The sequence below is a fragment of the Phoenix dactylifera genome, chromosome 15 (assembly GCF_009389715.1).
Source record: "Phoenix dactylifera cultivar Barhee BC4 chromosome 15, palm_55x_up_171113_PBpolish2nd_filt_p, whole genome shotgun sequence".
Classification (NCBI taxonomy): Eukaryota; Viridiplantae; Streptophyta; class Magnoliopsida; order Arecales; family Arecaceae; genus Phoenix; species Phoenix dactylifera.
The window spans coordinates 11,541,904-11,561,588 of record NC_052406.1 but is presented as its reverse complement, the minus strand read 5'-3'; the positions used below and the strand labels follow the sequence as shown (position 1 = coordinate 11,561,588).

The window sequence follows — 19,685 nt, the reverse complement described above, 5'->3', positions numbered from 1 at the left end:
ACACTTTTTTTTTTTGAGGTAGAATGTACAGAGACAAGGAGACTGCTACCGAGGAAAGAGAGCTAGGAGTCAAAAAAGATTATTCTTCGAGTTCCTTGGACCTATTGGATGTCTCCTTTAATCCAAATGATAAAGTCTAGATTCGTGGATAGCAATGCCATGCTTTTACTTGAATCCATATAAAGATTTGATGCTGCAGATTGCATTGCGAGTCATGTAGTATGTAATGCTGGTATTACTCGTCGAAGAAGTGTATTGATGATTTTTAGATTACTAAGTATAACCTTGAATGAGATCAGCTCATGTACTCTACTTTTATGTGGAGGTGGGGTATATTTTTGGAGTCGAATCTTGTTCATACGTCAAAAAGTTAGCCACTACATCACTCATCTCAAAAATAGAGCTATTGCTTATGTCGGAAAAATAGACTATTGCATTGAGGTGCCAAATATAGTAGATTGCCAAAGTAAGCAACCATCATTCATTTTTTAGATGGATGATGCGGTGGTTATTCAAGCACTTACAGCTCTCTGCAGTCCAATACTGTTCCTTTTTTTTTGTCTTCTAAATATAAAGAGGTACATTATTTAATCCATCATAGTGATCCATGGTCGTGATAGATGGCTCCACTAGTATGCGTACTATCATGTGACTATATTTTCTAAAGAAAACATCAACTCCTAATGCTTACCATAAGCTATGTGTTTGGCTATCATGCCTTTTAATTGCAATTGTCACAACCGTGGCATAAATAGAGACAGTTGGAGCCGCCTGCCTGGAATTATCTACTAATCTTTTGTAGGCAATGACAAATAACCATGTCATCGATATCTTATCCTTGTCTTGCATCAAAAAGGATTTATTAAAATTAGTCTAATATTTTATTCATATGTGTGTGTATTCTTGATGGTTTTGATCGTGGTTGTAATAGATTCGATATACTTATTTAATGTATGTGATAGAGGATAAATCAATAAGTAGTCTAACATGTTCTCCATATAAATTCATAATATACATTGGGATAAATCAATAATTGTACTAAGTATGTTAGCAACTGGGACAAGATGGCTATAATCAAATAAGTTCACTTTCTTTGGCTATACAGTGCTACGGTGTGCTCGTTCAGCCCATGCAAAAAATTTCTCTCACTTGCCACATTGCATAGCAAGGTTGACATAGCTCACAAAAATTAGTGCAATAGAGAAGAAGTTGGTTGAATTATGAGTTCCTAAGATAGAATCACATTAAGCCAAGAAGTGTTCGTGAATCTTAATAACCAAGAATTGGCAATTGATGTGGAAAGGGACTATGGAACATCTAGAATCTCAAAAAAATATTCATTTTGTTATGCCCCAAACCTAATATCCGAGTTCGGGCACGTGACACGGCCGCACACCCCCTAAGGTAGAGCTTGATCTGTCAAACATAATGTTATGATTGACATTAGATGGATATTATAGTGTGATGAAATTTTGTTAAAATGGCTAAAGTTGCACATAATTGATATAAATGATGTATCGAGAACATCTTTAAATCATGTTGGTGTCTTCTGTTCATTAGTTTTAAGGAAATGCTCAAATATCCCTATCCTTTTTTGACGAACAAAAGGAAACAAGAAAAAAAAGATTTGTGAGTGATCCAAAAAGAATCACCGAAAGCGTTAATTTTAAAGGTTAAAGATATATATGCTGCGCAGCTTTTCCTGTTGAAAGAAACTTAAGATGCGTTTGGTTCATGACCGGAGTCAGAATCGGCATCGGAATCGAAATCGCAATGGATTAGAATAGTAATTGGAATAAAAATATTTTTCGATGTGTTCGGTTCATGGCTTGAATTAGAATCGAAATCGAAATAAGATTTGAATATTGAATAAGTGTCGAGATTAGGTTTTGGAGGATTAGAGCATTTTCATTCTTTCTTGAAAGTGGAATGGAAATGAAACTCCTTCCGATCAAATAGTTGGAACGAGAGTCATTTGTTTCTATTTTTATTCTAGAGCCCAACTCCTTCCAATCAAATATATCCTTCATTGGGTCTTTAAGGTTCATAGATGAAACTCGTAATAAAATTTAAGTCGTGCTCCAAAGTCCAAACAAATCGATCCTTCAATTCAGTGGAGCCCATGACAAACTATTTGAGACCGTATATAGTTGCATGTGAAGATGGTCCTAGAACCATATGGGTCTTGTAGGGAGTCAGGTTGACCACCTGCTCTCTAAGATCTTTGTGGAATCTTCGACCACGACTATATACCTCCAACATTGTACAAAAGAAGGAAGAAAGTCCAAGGCGTTGCGTTAGCTAACAATGAGGAGGTGGTGAGTGTTTCAAACACGGATGGAGAGCAAATTTGCGGTTGGAATGAACGTCAAAATAAGTTTTATTCTTCTAACTATGGTTAGAAGTGTAGGTTAGGAGGCTAAATTAGAAAGGTGACATCTCTAGTTTTGATTGGGTTAGCGTACATGCGGTTGCCTAAGTTTAGCTAATAATAGGGGTGGAAGTAGGTTGAATTATCCATCTGGGCCAAAAGTAGGTTCCGCATAAACTCGATTAAAGCTTAATATTTCATAATATTGTTTCACAAGTAAATGAGTTAGTTAAAAATTAGACTCTCTAATATAACATAAGTAAATGATACATGATACAATACTTTCAACTAAAATAATTTTAATTTATCCTTTATTTTTTTTATTATTGTTTCTAAATAATAAGATACAAAAATAGATTAAGTTGGACCTAAATTCGGACTCCGTTTTGGGCCTCATTCGGGCTCGGACTCGGAGTCGGCCCAGGCCAGTGACATTCTTGAACTTTTTTTTTTTTTAAAACCAAGCCCAAAGCCCGATCCAAACAACTGCCGGTAACCCGTGTCGGAGCCCACGTGATTGGTGGGACTCGAGCCTACATTCTCGTCACGAGCCATCATGGCTTTTCCTAGCGGCAGGTGATATTGCCACACCCAATTTCTTTATCATTCTCCTGTGATGCATGTGCCTGCATGTCTAAGCTGTCAATTGCCCAACTCCTTATAATTATTATTTTAATCGATAATCTAAATATGCTAAATTAATCTTTTTGTAATTAATAAAAATAAATTATAAAAAGTATAGATGTATGTATGTATGTATGCATGTCTACACAAATTTATTAAAATGCTTGGATAATTTAAGTTGTATTGTAAAATAAAATTAAAAATGGTTGCATTAAATAACATAAGTTATTTCAACTCAATATTAGAGCAAGTTATTTCTTCTTGAAAAAAAAGTAGACGGATTGGGAGGAGAAAGATTGAGCATTTATGATACTTTTTATTTGAAATAATTCTATATCAACAGGTATTAGCTAAGTTGATAGACACTTTCCGTTTTGTTAAGCAGCACAATTATATGACCCTAGAATAAATATAACTGCCAATATCTACATGCAACATATCAGTAGGTACTGCCTGAGCATAGCCTCAAATGACTGAACTTGAACATCTAGCAACGTGGGAGGACACCTAATTCGTAGCACTGTTCGTTTTCTTGTAAACATAGATAGCCTTAAATGACTGCAAGGTATTAATCATCCTTCTCAAATCCTTCAGAGTGAGGTAGGAGCCATCTGTTGATTTGATAACCGACTGATAACTATCCTTGAGACTCCCTTGAGTATTAAATTAGATACTTTTAGGATTGTGACTGCATAATCCAAGCCCTCCCAGGTTCCACTTATGTTTGCTAATGGAACTGTAACATCATACATATAGCATCTACCTCCTCCTACAACCATCAAAGTGGATGTGTGGAAATCTTTACTGAACTTTAAAACTCACGACCCCTTCTTCTTCTTTTTTGCTTTTTTTAGAGTCGTAGGATACATAATTTTGGATAAATTGGGCATAGAGTTCGAGTATCAAAGTCATCAGATAAGTTAGTTTATTTTTCTTTAATACCGATGAACATTTAAACTTCTTGTAATCAAACCAGTGTGATTAATTGGATGTGTTGGATTTATCTATTTGGGTTAATTGATTTATTGTGAAGTTATCAAATTTTTGTTCATATTAGGCCTTGCATAATTTTTAGGCACTGCTTTAGAGCTCGTGCAACCGTATCGCGCGCCGGACCCGGTCTTGAGTTCAAGGCGTAACATTTTGTTCATGTTCCATTGAAGCGTTGTATTGACTTCCTGGGACTAATTTGAGTATAGTGGCATTTGGGTTTCGTAACATATGATTAATAATAAATTGGTGCAGCAGGTATCGAAGTGACAGTTTGGCCGAGTGGTCTAAGGCGCCAGATTTAGGCTCTGGTTCGAAAGGGCGTGGGTTCAAATCCCACAGCTGTCAAAATGTTTTCTGTTAAAATACATTTTTTAAATTTCCATATAATTTCGCATCATTTAGCCTTAAAAATAAATTTTACAACTCTAAATATTTAAAATAAACTTTATTATTTTAAGAGCAATCTATTGAACTTTCTAACATTTGATTAATTGAATTCAAGTCCCATAGCTGTCACAATAATTTTTTATTTATTTCTATATTTCCATACACATTTTTAGCATTTAAAATAAACTTTAAAAGCCTAATAAATTGCATAACTAGTAAGGTAAATTTTCTACATGCCAATAAGCCTAATATTTTCCATGCCGGATCTTTCTCTTGCCCGAAGTTACCTTGGCTAGTAACTGGGCGCTACTTTAGAGCGCTGGCTTCAGGTTGAAAGCTAACCGTAAGAGATCATCACTCTTTGTTCAGTAAAGGTGGTCCATCTAGATGGGGTAAGACTTATAGTTATCATGGCTTGTGAGAGCAACTTCGCACCAACTTACACCCTTTACAGGCTTTCTCACAGAAGAGCATCAGGTCTAGTATAATTAGCTGCTGTCACTTGAACAGCACATGACCTTTTTCTTATGTTTTCCGGGCCAATTGCATTATAGTGCAATTTTTTGTGAATGGATACCTGGTGTAATGCTACTGTTTGACCTATTTGGCACTTATAGCTTTAGGTATCAGAAAGAATCAAATTGATTGTGATATTTTTTCTTTTGTTACACTATGGGCAAGTAGGGATCGATTGAGTTTAGTTTATCATAAAACAAGAGCAGGTTTTTGGCTTAGACTAGTTGTCACTTAATCATCTCCTATTTAGGTACTATTAATCACTGTAAGTTCTGGCTTTGCATATGAAACCAAAGCTAAAACTAGACAATCATGTTAATGTCATTATTTGCTTCCACATGTCTCTTGAAGTTGGACCATCTTGAAGCGTAATCACTATTAAAATATTATTATCTAATTTTGTATTCTTTTATTGTTTGAATTTTCTTTTTCATCCAATAAAGTATGATCATGATTAGCTTATGGTTTGTTTTACTCTCTCTTTTGGCTGTGCTTTATTATTGTTTACTTGGAAGCTTTCTGTTGCTATTAATAAGCCATGCGGCCTGCAGCTTTATAGAAATGCTTATATACTCTCCTGATCTTGATTGTGGACTTATAAGACACTCTGCCACCTAATTCACATAATAGTCGTGTAGGAGAACAGAACAAAAGCTTTTTAATGTAACCTCCATACCTTATATAATTGTTTTATAGAAGGAACTATTTAATTTATAATTTATATGGCAAACCATTTGTCCCTACTTTCTTGTTTGTCTATTTGCATTAGATCGAGGTCTCCTGTTCACAATTTATTTTATTAGTATACATTATACCAGCTTTGTTATTAGAACACATGCTACTACTTTAAGGGTTTTCATCTTTTAATTATAATTGTTGTTGGTGCTGCTTCTTTGATGCAGGTTGGATGAGGCTATTGAGATCTTGGAATATGTTGTTGGGTTGAGGGAGGAGAAGCTGGAAACAGCCAACCGGGATGTTGATGATGAGGAGAGGAGGTTGGCTGAGTTGTTAAAGGAAGCCGGCAGAGTGAGAAACAGGAAAGCCAGGTCCCTGGAAACTCTCTTTGACACCAACCGAAATACTGAAAAGGAAGACATCATCGCAGTATGATTGCCCATTATGAAGCATGAAGCTTTGTAAACTAAGGAGATGGTCACTGGCTCTATTGATTATTTGCTTGTAGTTGGGGAAGGGTAAAGAAGAATAGAATAGAGGGGCTCGACCTTACAAGATTTTGTTGTATAGAGATTATTTTATTGGTTCTCAGTTATATTTATGTAATTCAGGCAGATAGCATCAATATTGGTAATGCCAAAAAGAGAAAACACAGATAGCAATTGGCAGAGCATGATCTATCGAAGCATTCCAAGTCAACTGTGAATTTAGAAGAAGCCAGAGAACTTCAATCTTTCCAATCCCTCCACATATCAGAAAGTCAGCTCTTTCTTAGTTGAGTTTTTAACTATTTTGTCATTTCTCTGAAGGCATATTCTCCACAGATTCCCATGACCAAAACAATGCACCCTGTCCTCAACAATTTAGTGACATAAACTTTCATCCAAAGTCTCAGATAATGCCACCTGATTATTTAAGTGCTGAAGAATTGGATCTTAAAAAAGGGTCTCAAGAAGGGTGTGTTCATCAACCCATCAAGTGAAGGGAGAAAAGGTGGTCAAGCTTGGAATGCCAATAATTGTGTATGACAATATAAATTCAAAACATTGAAACTCTGATCATTGTATTGCCATCATGAAATTCAAACACAAATAGGTCATTATATGGACTCCAGCGAACATGTGAAAATTTCTTGACTCAAACCTAGATCATAGACATCCCTGGCTGGTCCGTATTGCGATGTTAAGCTAGAATGACTCAGCTCAAGCCAAAATTCGAGCTTCCAATTTTAGATTGATAATTTTGGTCGACCCTATTGGATTTGGGGCTGGACTCGGACGGGGGCGTGGCCCATCCGACCCGGCCCAATTCCTACCCTAGTTGAGTGATAGGCTTAAGCTCGGGTCCTGCACTCGTGTACGCCTTGTCCTTCCTCAGGCTGGCTCTGTGGTTCTTCTTCCATTTCTACTCCCGCTGCACGTCTCCCTTCGTTTGGTGCAGAGCGGTGGGAGGTGGTGGCCATGGCGACTCAATCCAACGAGAATCCCAACAACCAAGGTGATTTCTTCTCTTTCCCAAATCCCTATTTGACAATTCTATGTCCCAATTTAATTTCTTGTTCCCTTGATTCTACTGGGTTTCCGATCTGAAATCATTTTGAAAAAGGATTCCTTTTTCGTTTCTCAGGCACTAGATTCCAGTTTTTAACTTCTTTTCCCCTGTTTTATATGTCCTACTGAGTTTCCTTTATCTCCAATCAGAATTTGTCCGCGTGATGGATGTTATCAGCTGTGGTTTAATCGGTGCATAAGGTAATCCATTATTGAATGAGAAAAAGAAAATCATTAAATTGGAGAATTATAGATTGTTTTGAGATAAAGAAGCTGAATGTATAGGCGCGTATTGTAGTTAAAAGATGGTTTCTTGATCTCTCCGAAGGAGCTCCACTTGCCTTTTGACTGATTCTATTTATTGACAAGGAAGAAGGAGGGAGTTTGGATTCTGGTTTCAGTAAATTAAAAAGAAAAAAAAAAGTAATCAGCATGGATGTCAGAAGAAATAGAAAGAAGGCAAATTTTTATTTGGGTCAAGATCAGGGTTTTTGATGTGAAAATTACCCTTGGTACCAGCATCTAAATTTTTTTGTTAGAATTCTTGATGAGTACTTTCGTAGGCTAGAGGCTTCAGTTGTGTTACCTATGAAACAAGAGAAACTGGATATCACACAGAGGAGAGTCCACTGAACCACCTCTTTGTTCTTTGAGGTTCTGAATAACTTGTGAAAAAATTTCTTATAGCCTCACGAGGTTACTTAGTTTTTTCAAACATTTTGAAAGTAGATGAAGCTTGCTTTCAAGGTTCTTTGAATTACCATAGATTCAAGTTTTTTCTTCACAGAATTATTTTGATATTGTCTCTGCAAATGATAGTATCCAATAACGAAAAAAGATTAATAATAATGAACTTACCTGAATTATAGGTTTAATTATGCTTGACATGGCAACTGGTGTTATTTTTTACTGTAAGCGTGAACTTCTCAGGAGAATGCAGGGGTTGCCAATGCATATATATCATCCCTGTAAATTTATGAAGAAGAAACAGGCTATAATATTTGTACATTGATATCTGTTGCACCATCTAACATTAGGGCCTGAGTTATCAAAGACAGTGGAAGGGGATGGGAAGGATGTCAAAGGAGAGGCTGCCAATGAAGCTTCAGGAGAACCAGTGTTTACAATACCACAACCAGTAAGGGAGGATCAAGTGCAGAATGCTGTTAAGTTTCTATCTCATCCAAGAGTACAGGGTTCCCCGATCATTCACAGGCGTTCCTTTCTTGAAAGGAAAGGCCTGACAAAGGAGGAAATAGATGAAGCCTTTCGCCGTGTACCTGTAAGCTTTTCTCTTCCCCCCCCCCACCCCCTTCTTCTCCTAAAAGTTCCTTTTGGATTTCATTTTACATCATACAACTTTTTCCTTTTGGTGAGGTGTTCTTTTGCAGAGGTCCAGTTTTTTGTTTTTCACTGCTTTAATGCATCATATGTATTACAGGACCCTCCTCCAAATGCTACCAGTGTTGAGGCTGCTACCATAAATCGGGGTAATCTATTTGAAGTTTAAACCCTGTGCATTGTCTGCATTATTTTGTTACTAATGTTGGTACTTGGTACTGACACCACAGTACGCAGTCATAAATGTTGTTTAGATTTTAGACTTCTTACAAATACATCTAATGATTGCTGAACTACCTAGACCACCAAGGCCTCCACCAGGACTTAGTAGGAAAGGATTTTATTATGTTATTTGGTGTTAAAAATTATCACTTTTGTCTTATTCTTCATTTCTATATTGCATACTTTTTCTTTACTTACATTCCAGCATTAGTCTTTTATTTTTTCTATGTTTTTTTTTGTGTTTACCTGAGAATGAACTTCATAAAACTTTTGCTTGATACTTTGAACCTAGGACGTTGCGCTTTTAGAGTAAGTTCACCATCCAGAATTGTATACTTGACAAGTTTGGCTAGATTGCTGTAGTTCATTGGGATTTGGTGAAGTTTTTTGTTTTCTCATTTGAGGATTAAAAGATGGCATTGGTTGGATAGTGATATGTGATTTTAAAGTTTTGTGCGACAAAAGCTTCAGACCGGACTCCTATTAACAATGATAATCTGAAATGATATTTAGATGCCAACTTTTGTTGAAAAAAGTGGAATGCTCCATTAATTAATTCCTTGATGGGTGAGGGAAAAAAGCCTCTTTTGTTTTTGATTCAGTTCTAAACTGGTTACTCTACTTACATCAGTGTAGAAAAATAGGGCATGGATTATAGCTAACATGATGCGGTTTTTATTTCTTAATTTACTTTAATTTGATCGCTTTCATAGCATCCATATAATTGAATAATTTGAAGGGGCATTTCAAATCTAATATGGCTGTGATTAGGAGTTTAGGACTTGCCTAATTGACAACATAGTTAAACTATGACTTATCAGGACAATATCCACCCGAAGTAATACTTCTAATCTGATCAAGGCTATTCCAAGAAAACTTTCACACTAACTGATTTGAGTTGATCTTTTTTTCCTCTTAAAGGATGAACCCACCTCTTTACTAAGGTATACTCACCATCCTAAGTTGCAAAAACTGTTATTGCCCTATATTACATCTTTGCAAACTTGAACAAAATAACTAAAATTTCTATAAAATGTAAAAAGAAAACAAATTCCTCTATCTCTTATCTTTAATTGAATGGCTGATTTGTTTTGATTGTTAACAGCTGTGCAGCCGAAATCATCTACAGGCTTGCAGCCTCAAGCCTCGGTACAAACTCCACAACCAGCTGCTGCTCCTGCTAGTGGGGTTCCTGTGGCTACAAGTTTGCAGAAATCCAGATTTCACTGGTCCCATGCACTTCTTGCCACAGGGGTGCTAGCTGCTTCAGGCGCTGGTACAGCTGTTCTTTTTAAGGTATTTATCCATCTGTTTACTCGTCTTGCAGTTTACTGGGATGTTAACGTGTTTGCTGCTAACCATTGTTTCAAGCACTGGGTGGCACATAACATGCCAGGTCAATTCTGGCAGCTAGTGTGAGTTGCCAAACACCTTGTAACTCTAATGTTAATATTTTTTAAATAAAAAGGGTTGCTATTAGTTGTTTCTTTTGTTTCAATACGGTGAGCTTGTGTGCCAGCATGGCACATGCCATGTCAGCCACCAGCCAGCATGCCCGATGCCGCCCAGCACTTAAATCCTTGCTGCTGATCAATTATATTTTTCTGATTTAGATTTGGTAGCCATTAAATAAATGCTATTTCTGTATTTAACATATGTATATATATTTTTAACAGAATGTGGTTGTTCCTAAGCTGAAATCTTGGATCAGAAAGGTTGTTGCAGAAGAAAGTGAATCTGATAAGAAAGATAAACAGAGTTCCAGGTTGGCTGAAGAAGCAACAGAAGCTGCAAAAGCAGCTGCCTCTGCTGCTGCTGTTGTTGCTAAAGCAAGCCATGAATTGTTAAATGCTAAAAATGAAGGTTATTTAAGATGAATTTATCTGTTTTCCTAAGCTTGTAAATTATTTATTATCATATGTGATCTTTTGTTCCTGACTTCAAGAGCTTCCTCCCCCTTCTTGTTAGAGAGGAAGTACTTTGAGGCTTTTATGGGAGCACTAGATATGCAAGTGAAGGAGATGAAATCCATGGGTGATGCTATTCATAAGTTGGAAAGCAAAAGGGGAACCAGTTTATCTCAAGAGAAGCTGCTAGAAGAGTATATCCAATCCACGGTAGGGAATGGTAAGTTAGTTGCATGGATATACCATATCTCCTTTTCTTAGATAATAATTGTCCTATGTGATATTGCTTTAATGGAACACACCATTGTGAAAAATCAGTCTTCTACCTTGCATATGAATTGCACCGAGCCTGCCTCGTACCGGACGGAACTGTCCGGTTCCGGTCGATTCCGGCCAAAAATTGACCGGTTCCGGCCGGTTTCATTGAGGTTAAATTGACCAGTTTCAACCGGTTTCATTGAAGTTCCGGCCTCCTATGGGGATGGAACTGTTTTCATATAGCGAACCGACCCAGTTAGGCACCGGGTCAGTTCGGTACTGCCTGAATGGGGCGGTACGGCCCGGTTTGGCAGACATTGGCCGAAATATTATAGGCCTGGAATTACTACATACTGTATTTGGTGGTGCCCAATACTGGTACGAATTGGGATCTTGGTCAAGATGAAAACTTTGCCTCTAATTGGGTGATATTGTTTTATACTAGCATTAAAACGTCTAGGTTTACCAGTAAGATATTGTTTTACACTTGCACTTGTGAGTTATATCTTAAATCTCTCCTATGTTCGAGCATTGCTTAATAATGTGGTGATACATCTTTCCCAAGCATTTTCAATCAATAATATTACCAGTACCTATGATGCAATTTCTCTCAGCTAACTACAATTGTAATTGTTTTTGTACAATCTTCAGGGCCAGCTAACAACTCATGGAGAACTTCTCAGGTCAGTCAACCAGATGCAAGTCTCCCCTCTATGTTTTCAAAGGTAAAATTACAATTTTGACTATGGTACATTGCTTGAATTACTTGAACTTTTTAGCTACTTGAGTATTGTCATTAATTAGTTTGATTTTATTGGGAAATTTCTCACTAGTTCTTTTATTTTTCTTTTCAGCAAGCTAGAGTAAACGGCATGCCAAATATGGACTTTGGAAGAGGTAATCTTCAGTTCTTTTTCCCTCCTATTTGGCCTTTATGTTGCAATTCTCATTCCCTTCTGTTTCTTATCTTATTTGATTTTACTGGACAGCGAGGCCTTCATCCACACCTGCATCAGTGGACTCTATATCTGCACCACACACAAAGCCATCTATGGAGGTATATAGTTCCATCCTCTTGTCAATACCTTCATAACCCCCCCCCCCCCCACAACCCACAAAAAAAAAAAAAAAAAAAAAAAAAGAAAAAGATAACAGCATTGATCTAGCACTATAATTGCATGAAAGAAAGTGATATTGGTGTTTTTTTAATGCCAAATCTTTCCCATTTGTCCCGAATACTTGTTTTGATAGGAGACTTATTGTAGTGCTTCATCAGAACATCAGAATCTTTATATGCTGTCTGAGAATAGGGTTCACTTTCTGCAAACCATTTTTCCATGTGACCCTTTTGGGATATTTGAATGGCATATTTTTCTCATTCTCTGCATGGATGTTTCAAATTGTTTGTTTTTTCATTTGAATTTGCGAATTGTAACACTGGATGCCAGCTGTTTCTATCTTCTGTTCTTGGTGTCTAGTGTTAGCATTTGCTTAACAGAAGTTGCAAAACTAAGGTATGTAAAGAGGATGGCTGCTTAATTAAGGCTATGACTGTGACAGTCATGAAATTATATGGTGTCTTTTAAACCCACCTTGACCTCATTGATGAGATATATTTTTGTTAGTATATAAATAATGCTTGTGTAACATGTAAATGGATCAGCAATATTTTGGATATTTCTAGCTGCTCTCTAAGTAATTGCAACCCTGATACAAGGCATTGTCGAATTGGATTTTCCAAGTAACGGAAAACTATAGTTCCTGAATTTTCTTTGTTTAGAAAAATGAAATTAATTGCAGAACTTATCATTCGACTTTGAGGAGTCTAATTGATGCTTGGAAAAAGGGGAACTATTGGCCGCTAAAATTACAGGAACAGTGACGATATCCTTCGTGCTCCCAGATTCTTCTGCCCTTGAAGTTGACTTCCAGAGTTGCAAGTTGAAATAACAATTACTCAAATATGAAGAATCTTGTTTCAGATTATGCCTCTTACTGAAATTCTAGCTTAAAGCTGAGGAACCACTCTACAGGGTTAATTCTTGTCGTCTCACTAAATTAAATTTTCAATGAAGAAGAAAACTTGAAACTTAAGTAAAATTTCTTCATGTGCTATTTTCAAGTAGAAGAAAAGTCCTCCCATATAAACTTAATCAGCAAAAATTAGTTTCCTACAAAACAACATATAAAGAGACAAAGCTGCTTCATATAAAGAAAATTTCCTAACACAAACTGTATGTAATATAGGATTTTTTGACACTATCCCTTCCTACAATGGATATTTAAATTCGTAATGAAATAAATAAAAAAAAAAACTAATCTAAAACTGCAATGTAAAATAAATTATTATATGTAAACTACTCCTGCACTCTAATTGGAAGGAATCTCCATGTCAATATTGGCCCTTTAATATCCGGTCCTTTGAGAACACATCCCCATATCATGATTAAATTGTCAAATGAGCTTCCTGAAGCATGGTATATGCTACTTGTTGGTCTCTACAGTTTTCCGTTACTTGAACCTAAAGTCGTGCAATCTTTGAACAGGAACATCCCTTCTGCTTTCATCACAGTTATCTGTTGGATGTGCCATCTATTGTGTGGTATTGAATCTTAGTTGTCCATTTATGTAGGCCTAAAACTCAAAATATGTGAAGGGATGTCTCTTATTCTCTCTGCCTTCTGATTAGCATTCATGACCATTCAGTATGTTTGATTTACAAATTTAACTAACTATACCTCCTTTTTTAGGGATATTACATCATCATCTAACCTGCTTTTGAGGTCTTTGGGGATGACATATGACCAGTTAAAGATCCCGACCAATTTATGAAGTTAAAAGGATTCCGTTCATGTACAAATATGAGACCAAAGCTTTTATTTCTCTGCTATTTTGCTTTCTTTCCTTACGATTATGAAGGCACATTTCTTTGTGACCTTGTTATTCCTGTATTAAAATTGTGCAGTGCTCTCTGTCTCTCTCTCCCTCTCTCTCTCTTTGTGCGTGCGTGCTCGCGCGTGCGAGTGCTGTTTGGATATAAACCAGTATCTTGTTGAAGCCTATTTATTTTGGTTTATTTATTTATTTTTGGCTTGTCGAAGGAGGATTTTAACTATATTACTTTGCATATGTTTTATCCGGTTCACTTTAGTAGTCACACAAAACAACTGAACTGCATATTGATATTATCTTCATACTAGAAAGCAGACTTCTTACGTATTGCCTAGAGAGGGAGGGGGGGGGTACCTCCTGAAATCAAACTAGACTGTTAATTCTACTAATTTTCTGCATCAGATTATGTTTTGCTTTTATTACAAAATAATTGTAGTTCATTTGCTTTTTCCTATTCTAATGTCCAGGAGATCAATGACATGCAACCAAGTCCTGAACAACCACCAACAAAACCTCCTTCAGCTCCTAGACCAAAGGTTCGTGTAAGGGCTTTTGTACTTCTAGTTGTGTAGTACAATTTCTATATTATTAAAATCAAGGTTTTAAATCCCGTGGGATGGGGTATCCTAGTTTCTCGATGGAACGGGACGCCCCACTATCCTGCCTCATCCTGAAGTTACCCTCTATTACTCTCCCTTTCTTCTTTCCTTTCCTTTCCTTTTTTTTTCTTTCTCTTTCTTTCTTTTTCTTCTTTCTTTTTTTCTTTCTTACCTTCCTTTCTTTCCTTTTTATCCTTTCTTTTCTTATCCCTTCCTTTGCTTCTTTCTTCTTATCCCTTCTTCTTCTTTTTTTTTACTTACCTTCCTTAATTCTATTTCTTCTCCTGTCCTTTCTTTCTTTCCTTTTTCTTCTTTGTTCCTTTCTTTATTTCTCTTTTCTTTTCTTTCCCTGCATGAATGGGTTTCGGACTCCCAACCTTGTCTTGGTCCGATTTTCTCACAGGAACATGACAGGAGTCACGGGATGGTTGAGGCGCCCCATTTCCACTGGAACTTAAAACCTTGGTTAAAATATAATTTTGCATCATTTATTTTGTTTTAGTATTCTTTTTTTTTTCGTTGATATGGAATTGTTTAGCCTTGTACGCATGAGCTGCTATTTGTATACTTAAGCACATTTTATAAGATTTTCAAATATTAGGCATATTTTTCTATCCTAAGAAAATGAAAGAAATTCATCACTTTCATTTTCTCGGAGAGAATTGCCATTTCTATTTTTGTAGTCAGATATGGGTATATGTGTGCCTTCTTGTATTGTATTTTTGGAGCATTCTTGATTGGGTCAATGTGATTATTTCAAACAGCCATATTGGGAGGTGCGTCAGCAACCTCAGCAAAGGCCCAGCGGTGACCTCGTTTCCCAATCAAGCAATGAAGGGTTGAGTTCTGAAATAGAAGAGAGCACCAATCCCTCCTTTCTGATTCAGACGAATGGGAAGGCTCATGATGCTTCAGAGCCTTGGTGGAGGAAGAGGACTGCAAAAATAACCGAGATAGAGCCTGAAATGAAGGAACCAAAACAGTTCCCTTATGGAATCGGAACCAGAGAAGGGCCTAGTCAGCGGAGATGGGTCCCACCTCAGCCACCAGCGATTTCTATGCCAGATGCTGCCGCTGCCATTCGACACCCGAAACCATCTGCTCAAAAGCAGCAGCAGTCAGGGGATGAGCGGTCGGCGGCGAGCTCTGATGATGGAGAGGAGAGGATGGTGAAAGCACTTGACTCTGCTGAGGTGGAGACCTCCAGTGTTGCAGAAACAAATCAGACTGAAATACAAGAAGAACGGGCAGATGGAATTGAAGTAAACTGATAGCTCAAAATAAGAGTTTCAAATACTTCACACTGTTTAAGCATACTCTTTTAAGGGGAGAGAGGGTGGCAAATGATAACAGTTCTTGTCCCCTTTACTTGTTTATTATGCATCATTGAACTGATCTATATTTCATATATATATATTTGCTTCTAAACCACATTGGAAGGTATATATAAGAGAAGATAAAGGGAGAGAATGGCCTATCTGTTAGTTTTGATGCTTATGTTTCACATTTCACGGAAAATTGGGGAATTCAAAATAGATAAAACAGGGTTTTAGATGCAGAAGCTGTTTGACACAATCCTCGTGCTGCTTGGGAATTTCAAGGACATCTCTTTCACGTCTGCGAACGAGGACAAAAGTTGCATTCAAGTTGTCAGTAATGGAATTACTTAAAGATAACAAAGTTCTGTGCAATTTGTCTTCATAAAATTGTGCTTGATGATGAAAGTGAGGGCTACGGGTGTCTTCATAATTTTCTAGAAAGATTGGGATGCCCGAGGTTCTTCGACTTGATCATTGATGGTAGTTGTACGAAGTATTGTTTTAATAGATCTTTTAGAGGAGTTGGTTTTCACAATGGTGGGGAGTTTGATGGCCTGCAAGCACCCACTAATCAATCATAAATGATCTGAGTAACATTCCTAGCTGAGGAGTTTGAAGTCATGCATTTTATTTGATATGCAGTATATTTAGGCAGCCTTTCCTGAAGGATTGTTTGATAGAGTTTGCAAGCTCAATGATGGGAGAAAACCTTAGCACTAAAACTTAATAAAAACAAAAAAAAAAAAAACTCTGAAGCCATTTAAGCTGGGTCAGAAACACAGGTGGCGCTTTATCCTTTTTTTTTTTTTTTTCCTTGCCATTGTTTGTCATAGCTGCATGAATATTTACTTGTAGTATGTTTGTTTGTTTTTTTTTCTAAAACGGATTATTCATACAGTTCTAGTACGAACACATCAAAAAAAAAAAACAGAAAACAGCAAATTAAGGAGCACTTTAGGCACATCTCCTGGAGTGATTAGCCACATACAAGACCATCCAGCCTGCGGCTCTGTTAGCCTCTCCGTAAACATATTTGGCCTAATATGCCATGCCACCATAGTATGAATCTACAACAATATAAATTACGGTGGGAGATTATTTGACCAATACCGTTATACAACATAAAGGTTGCATAAGCATAGATCAAGTTAATCATAGCAACGAACCAAAAAAAACCCATCAAGCAAAAGTCATATTAAGTCGGTCCCCATGAAATCGTCGGCAACAAAATTCCAAACTAGCAGTCACACTAGGTGGACTTGGATAGCTCTCGAGTCTTTGGGACATAATCCATTGAATATGACCTTCCGATTTTTCAAAATCATGGAAGAATAATTTAAAAAAAAAATCAAGTCCATATCCTTAAAATATAGAGTGGAAAGGACACGATTCTTGTGTTTCTAGTTTAAAAATTCTAGGATATGAACATGTTACCTGCCCTGATGAATGTAGAATTATTATCTAAACTACGGGTAGGGCTTACCATGCGGCAATAGGATGGAGATAAGAGGGTGACCTTTTGCCACCCTCCATTGAGCCTGGGCATCTTCCAAGTCTCACCAGAGCGTCGGCCAACTTTGGATTAGCCTCCACTACTAGCAGAGCTTTTGTTGGGTTGCAGCTCAGTCAAAATCCTATCATTCTATGGCACTATGATTGTAGTATAATACTTTCCAAGGGAGAATAGTCTTCATGTAGTTAATGATATCATGTTCGCATCAACGTATTGTCTTCGATTGAATTGTCCTCTTGCAGTTTCATGGATTACTTTGGTGGCACCTCCGGAAAGGAATCACATCACTGCCATTGGAACAGTTTGGATGGTCAGTCATCATGGGCATTCTCTTTGGAAATAACTAAAACTTTGAATTATATTTCATTCGTTTATTCCTCCAAAAAAATGTCAAACTTGGCTGATCAACTCATAAGACTCGCATCCTTAAGCTGAATTTGGTACTTAGATCTCATTTATCTCTTATTCGCCAGCATATGAATCTTATTCATCAAGCACTTATCTTGATGCACCATCACAGAATGAATCGCTGTGATTGGTGTATTGCACTGTCATGATTTTAAATAATATATTATTATGTTATAATGGTCTTTCACTTAAATTTTATTGATCATTATCATGATTATAGCAGCTATTATTTATCTCGGAAAGGGCAACTTCATATTTTTTTAATAGTTAAATAATTGCTGACTATTGTAATAAACGAGTACTGTGTGACACGTGGTTTGAAAGAAAGTCTAAGCGACAAGCATGAAATCCACGCGGCTGCGTCCAACTTTGAACGTTGTAAGCACCGAGCAGAGACCATCTCTCCCAGGTGCAAAAATCACGTGCACCATGGAACGCTAACATTTATCTTTGGGCGTTGTTGGTTCAATTTGGTCTCCTTCGGCTGCTTAATTAGCAAGGCGATGCTTACAAGATTCATGGAGGTATACACGTCAATCTATTGATCTTCTTGTAAGATGTAAGAGGATTTACTTCAACTAAATCAACTATAGTGCTTGACAATGGATGGTCCTATATAGCTTCCGCCCTAAATTGACCGTAGCCGATGTGGAGAACTGGCCAATTAGAATCTCTTATGAAGACTCCAATCTACTTATCAAGGTCTGCCATGTGGCAAGCCTAAAAGCGCACGAGATGAATTTCAAAATCTTCCTATAGCTGGCAACACCTCGACCATGATAGCGGATGGTTTCCTAAACCGCGCATGCAAGATGCATGGAATATAAGGTGCATGTGAAACAATTGCATGTGATTTCCAGCACAAACGGCAGCCTGCCAAAGACGGCCAGCCTACGAGCCCGAGTTCTCCGAAGGCAGGTGCTAGTCTTTACCTATACAAGTCAATTTTAAAGAACCCTTTAGACAAATGCTTTCGAGCTTTGGCAGAGCAATGTGCTCACTCTCTCAACTTTCACTATTTTTGAGTGCTGCTCTGACTTAGGTATCAGAGGATCTTCTGTTGGATACTCTTCGATAAAAGAAAAATTTGTCTTTACTGTTTCAAGCCGAACTAGACACCAGACCGGAATCTCAAGCACAATCTCAACCTTTTAGTATGATTTCTGGTATTTAGCCGATTTGCACGCCTAAGCAACCGACTATCGAGCTGCCTAGCAATCCCTTCTACTCGGTGCGTGCCACAGTCATATCGACCGATGGCAACACTTCTATGATAATGGAATCGAGTTTCTATAAATAATGGACAGTCCTCTACAAATATTCCTCACCCTCCTAAGCTTAGTGAAAGCAGAATTGGACTTTAGGTCATTTAATACTCAATTACCAAAAACTTTGCCAACTTATATATATACATTAACACATTCATGAAAATCTCTTATTAGCTTAATATAGTTACACTTATTTGATTATTGTATTAAGTTCTTTTTCCCTTATCTGTTAGAGCCTGCATAATCTAAAGGCAAATTGCTTTTTATTTATGTGTTTTCATTAAAATGAATATATATATATATATATATATATATATATATATATATAGAGAGAGAGAGAGAGAGAGAGAGAGAGAGAGAGAGAGAGAGAGAGAGATTCATCTTTGCTATTAAGGCACAAATTATCTTGAGCTTGTGATTTTGAAGCTTTATCTTTCTTTAAATACGAATATACTCTAATTTTTGGATATGATAAAATACATTTTAATTAGTTTTTAAATAAGAGAAATAAAAAGAGTGCATCAACTAAAATTGAGAATAGATATATGAAATGAAGATCACGACTATCAAAGATTCAAGAGGATCACCAGACTCAATGGTCCATTGAGATCAAGATAACGGGCTTGAAATATAGAAACATCCTCTTTATATGTGGAACTAAGACTTTGTATCTGACTGTTTTTAGATCTTGTTGTAGTAGTTGAAAGGTATTACTCCCGTATGGGTCCTCATACACTTCTCTTGTTTAAATCCTGACATCTTTGCCAGGCTAAAGGTCCAATCCCATAAATCTAATTACAAGCACCTCGATCATCTCGTGATCAGCTTAATTGAGTTTA

The 19,685-nt window shown here is 37.0% G+C and overlaps 1 protein-coding gene and 1 non-coding gene across 2 annotated transcripts; both read left to right on the top strand.

Annotated features, from left to right (window-relative positions):
- The first annotated feature begins 4,253 nt into the window (after positions 1-4,253).
- TRNAL-UAG lies at positions 4,254-4,333 on the top strand. The gene has a single exon. It is a non-coding gene; the product is annotated as a tRNA-Leu (tRNA).
- A 2,579-nt stretch (positions 4,334-6,912) lies between these two features.
- Positions 6,913-15,783, top strand: LOC103705854 (peroxisomal membrane protein PEX14-like). Its single transcript, XM_008789738.4, has 11 exons — positions 6,913-7,066; positions 8,157-8,401; positions 8,561-8,609; positions 9,788-9,978; positions 10,359-10,545; positions 10,651-10,809; positions 11,499-11,572; positions 11,702-11,744; positions 11,837-11,904; positions 14,207-14,275; positions 15,103-15,783. The coding sequence occupies exons 1-11, from the start codon at positions 7,030-7,032 to the stop codon at positions 15,607-15,609; spliced, it is 1,629 nt and encodes a 542-aa protein (XP_008787960.2). The 5' UTR covers positions 6,913-7,029; the 3' UTR covers positions 15,610-15,783.
- The last annotated feature ends 3,902 nt before the right edge of the window (positions 15,784-19,685 follow it).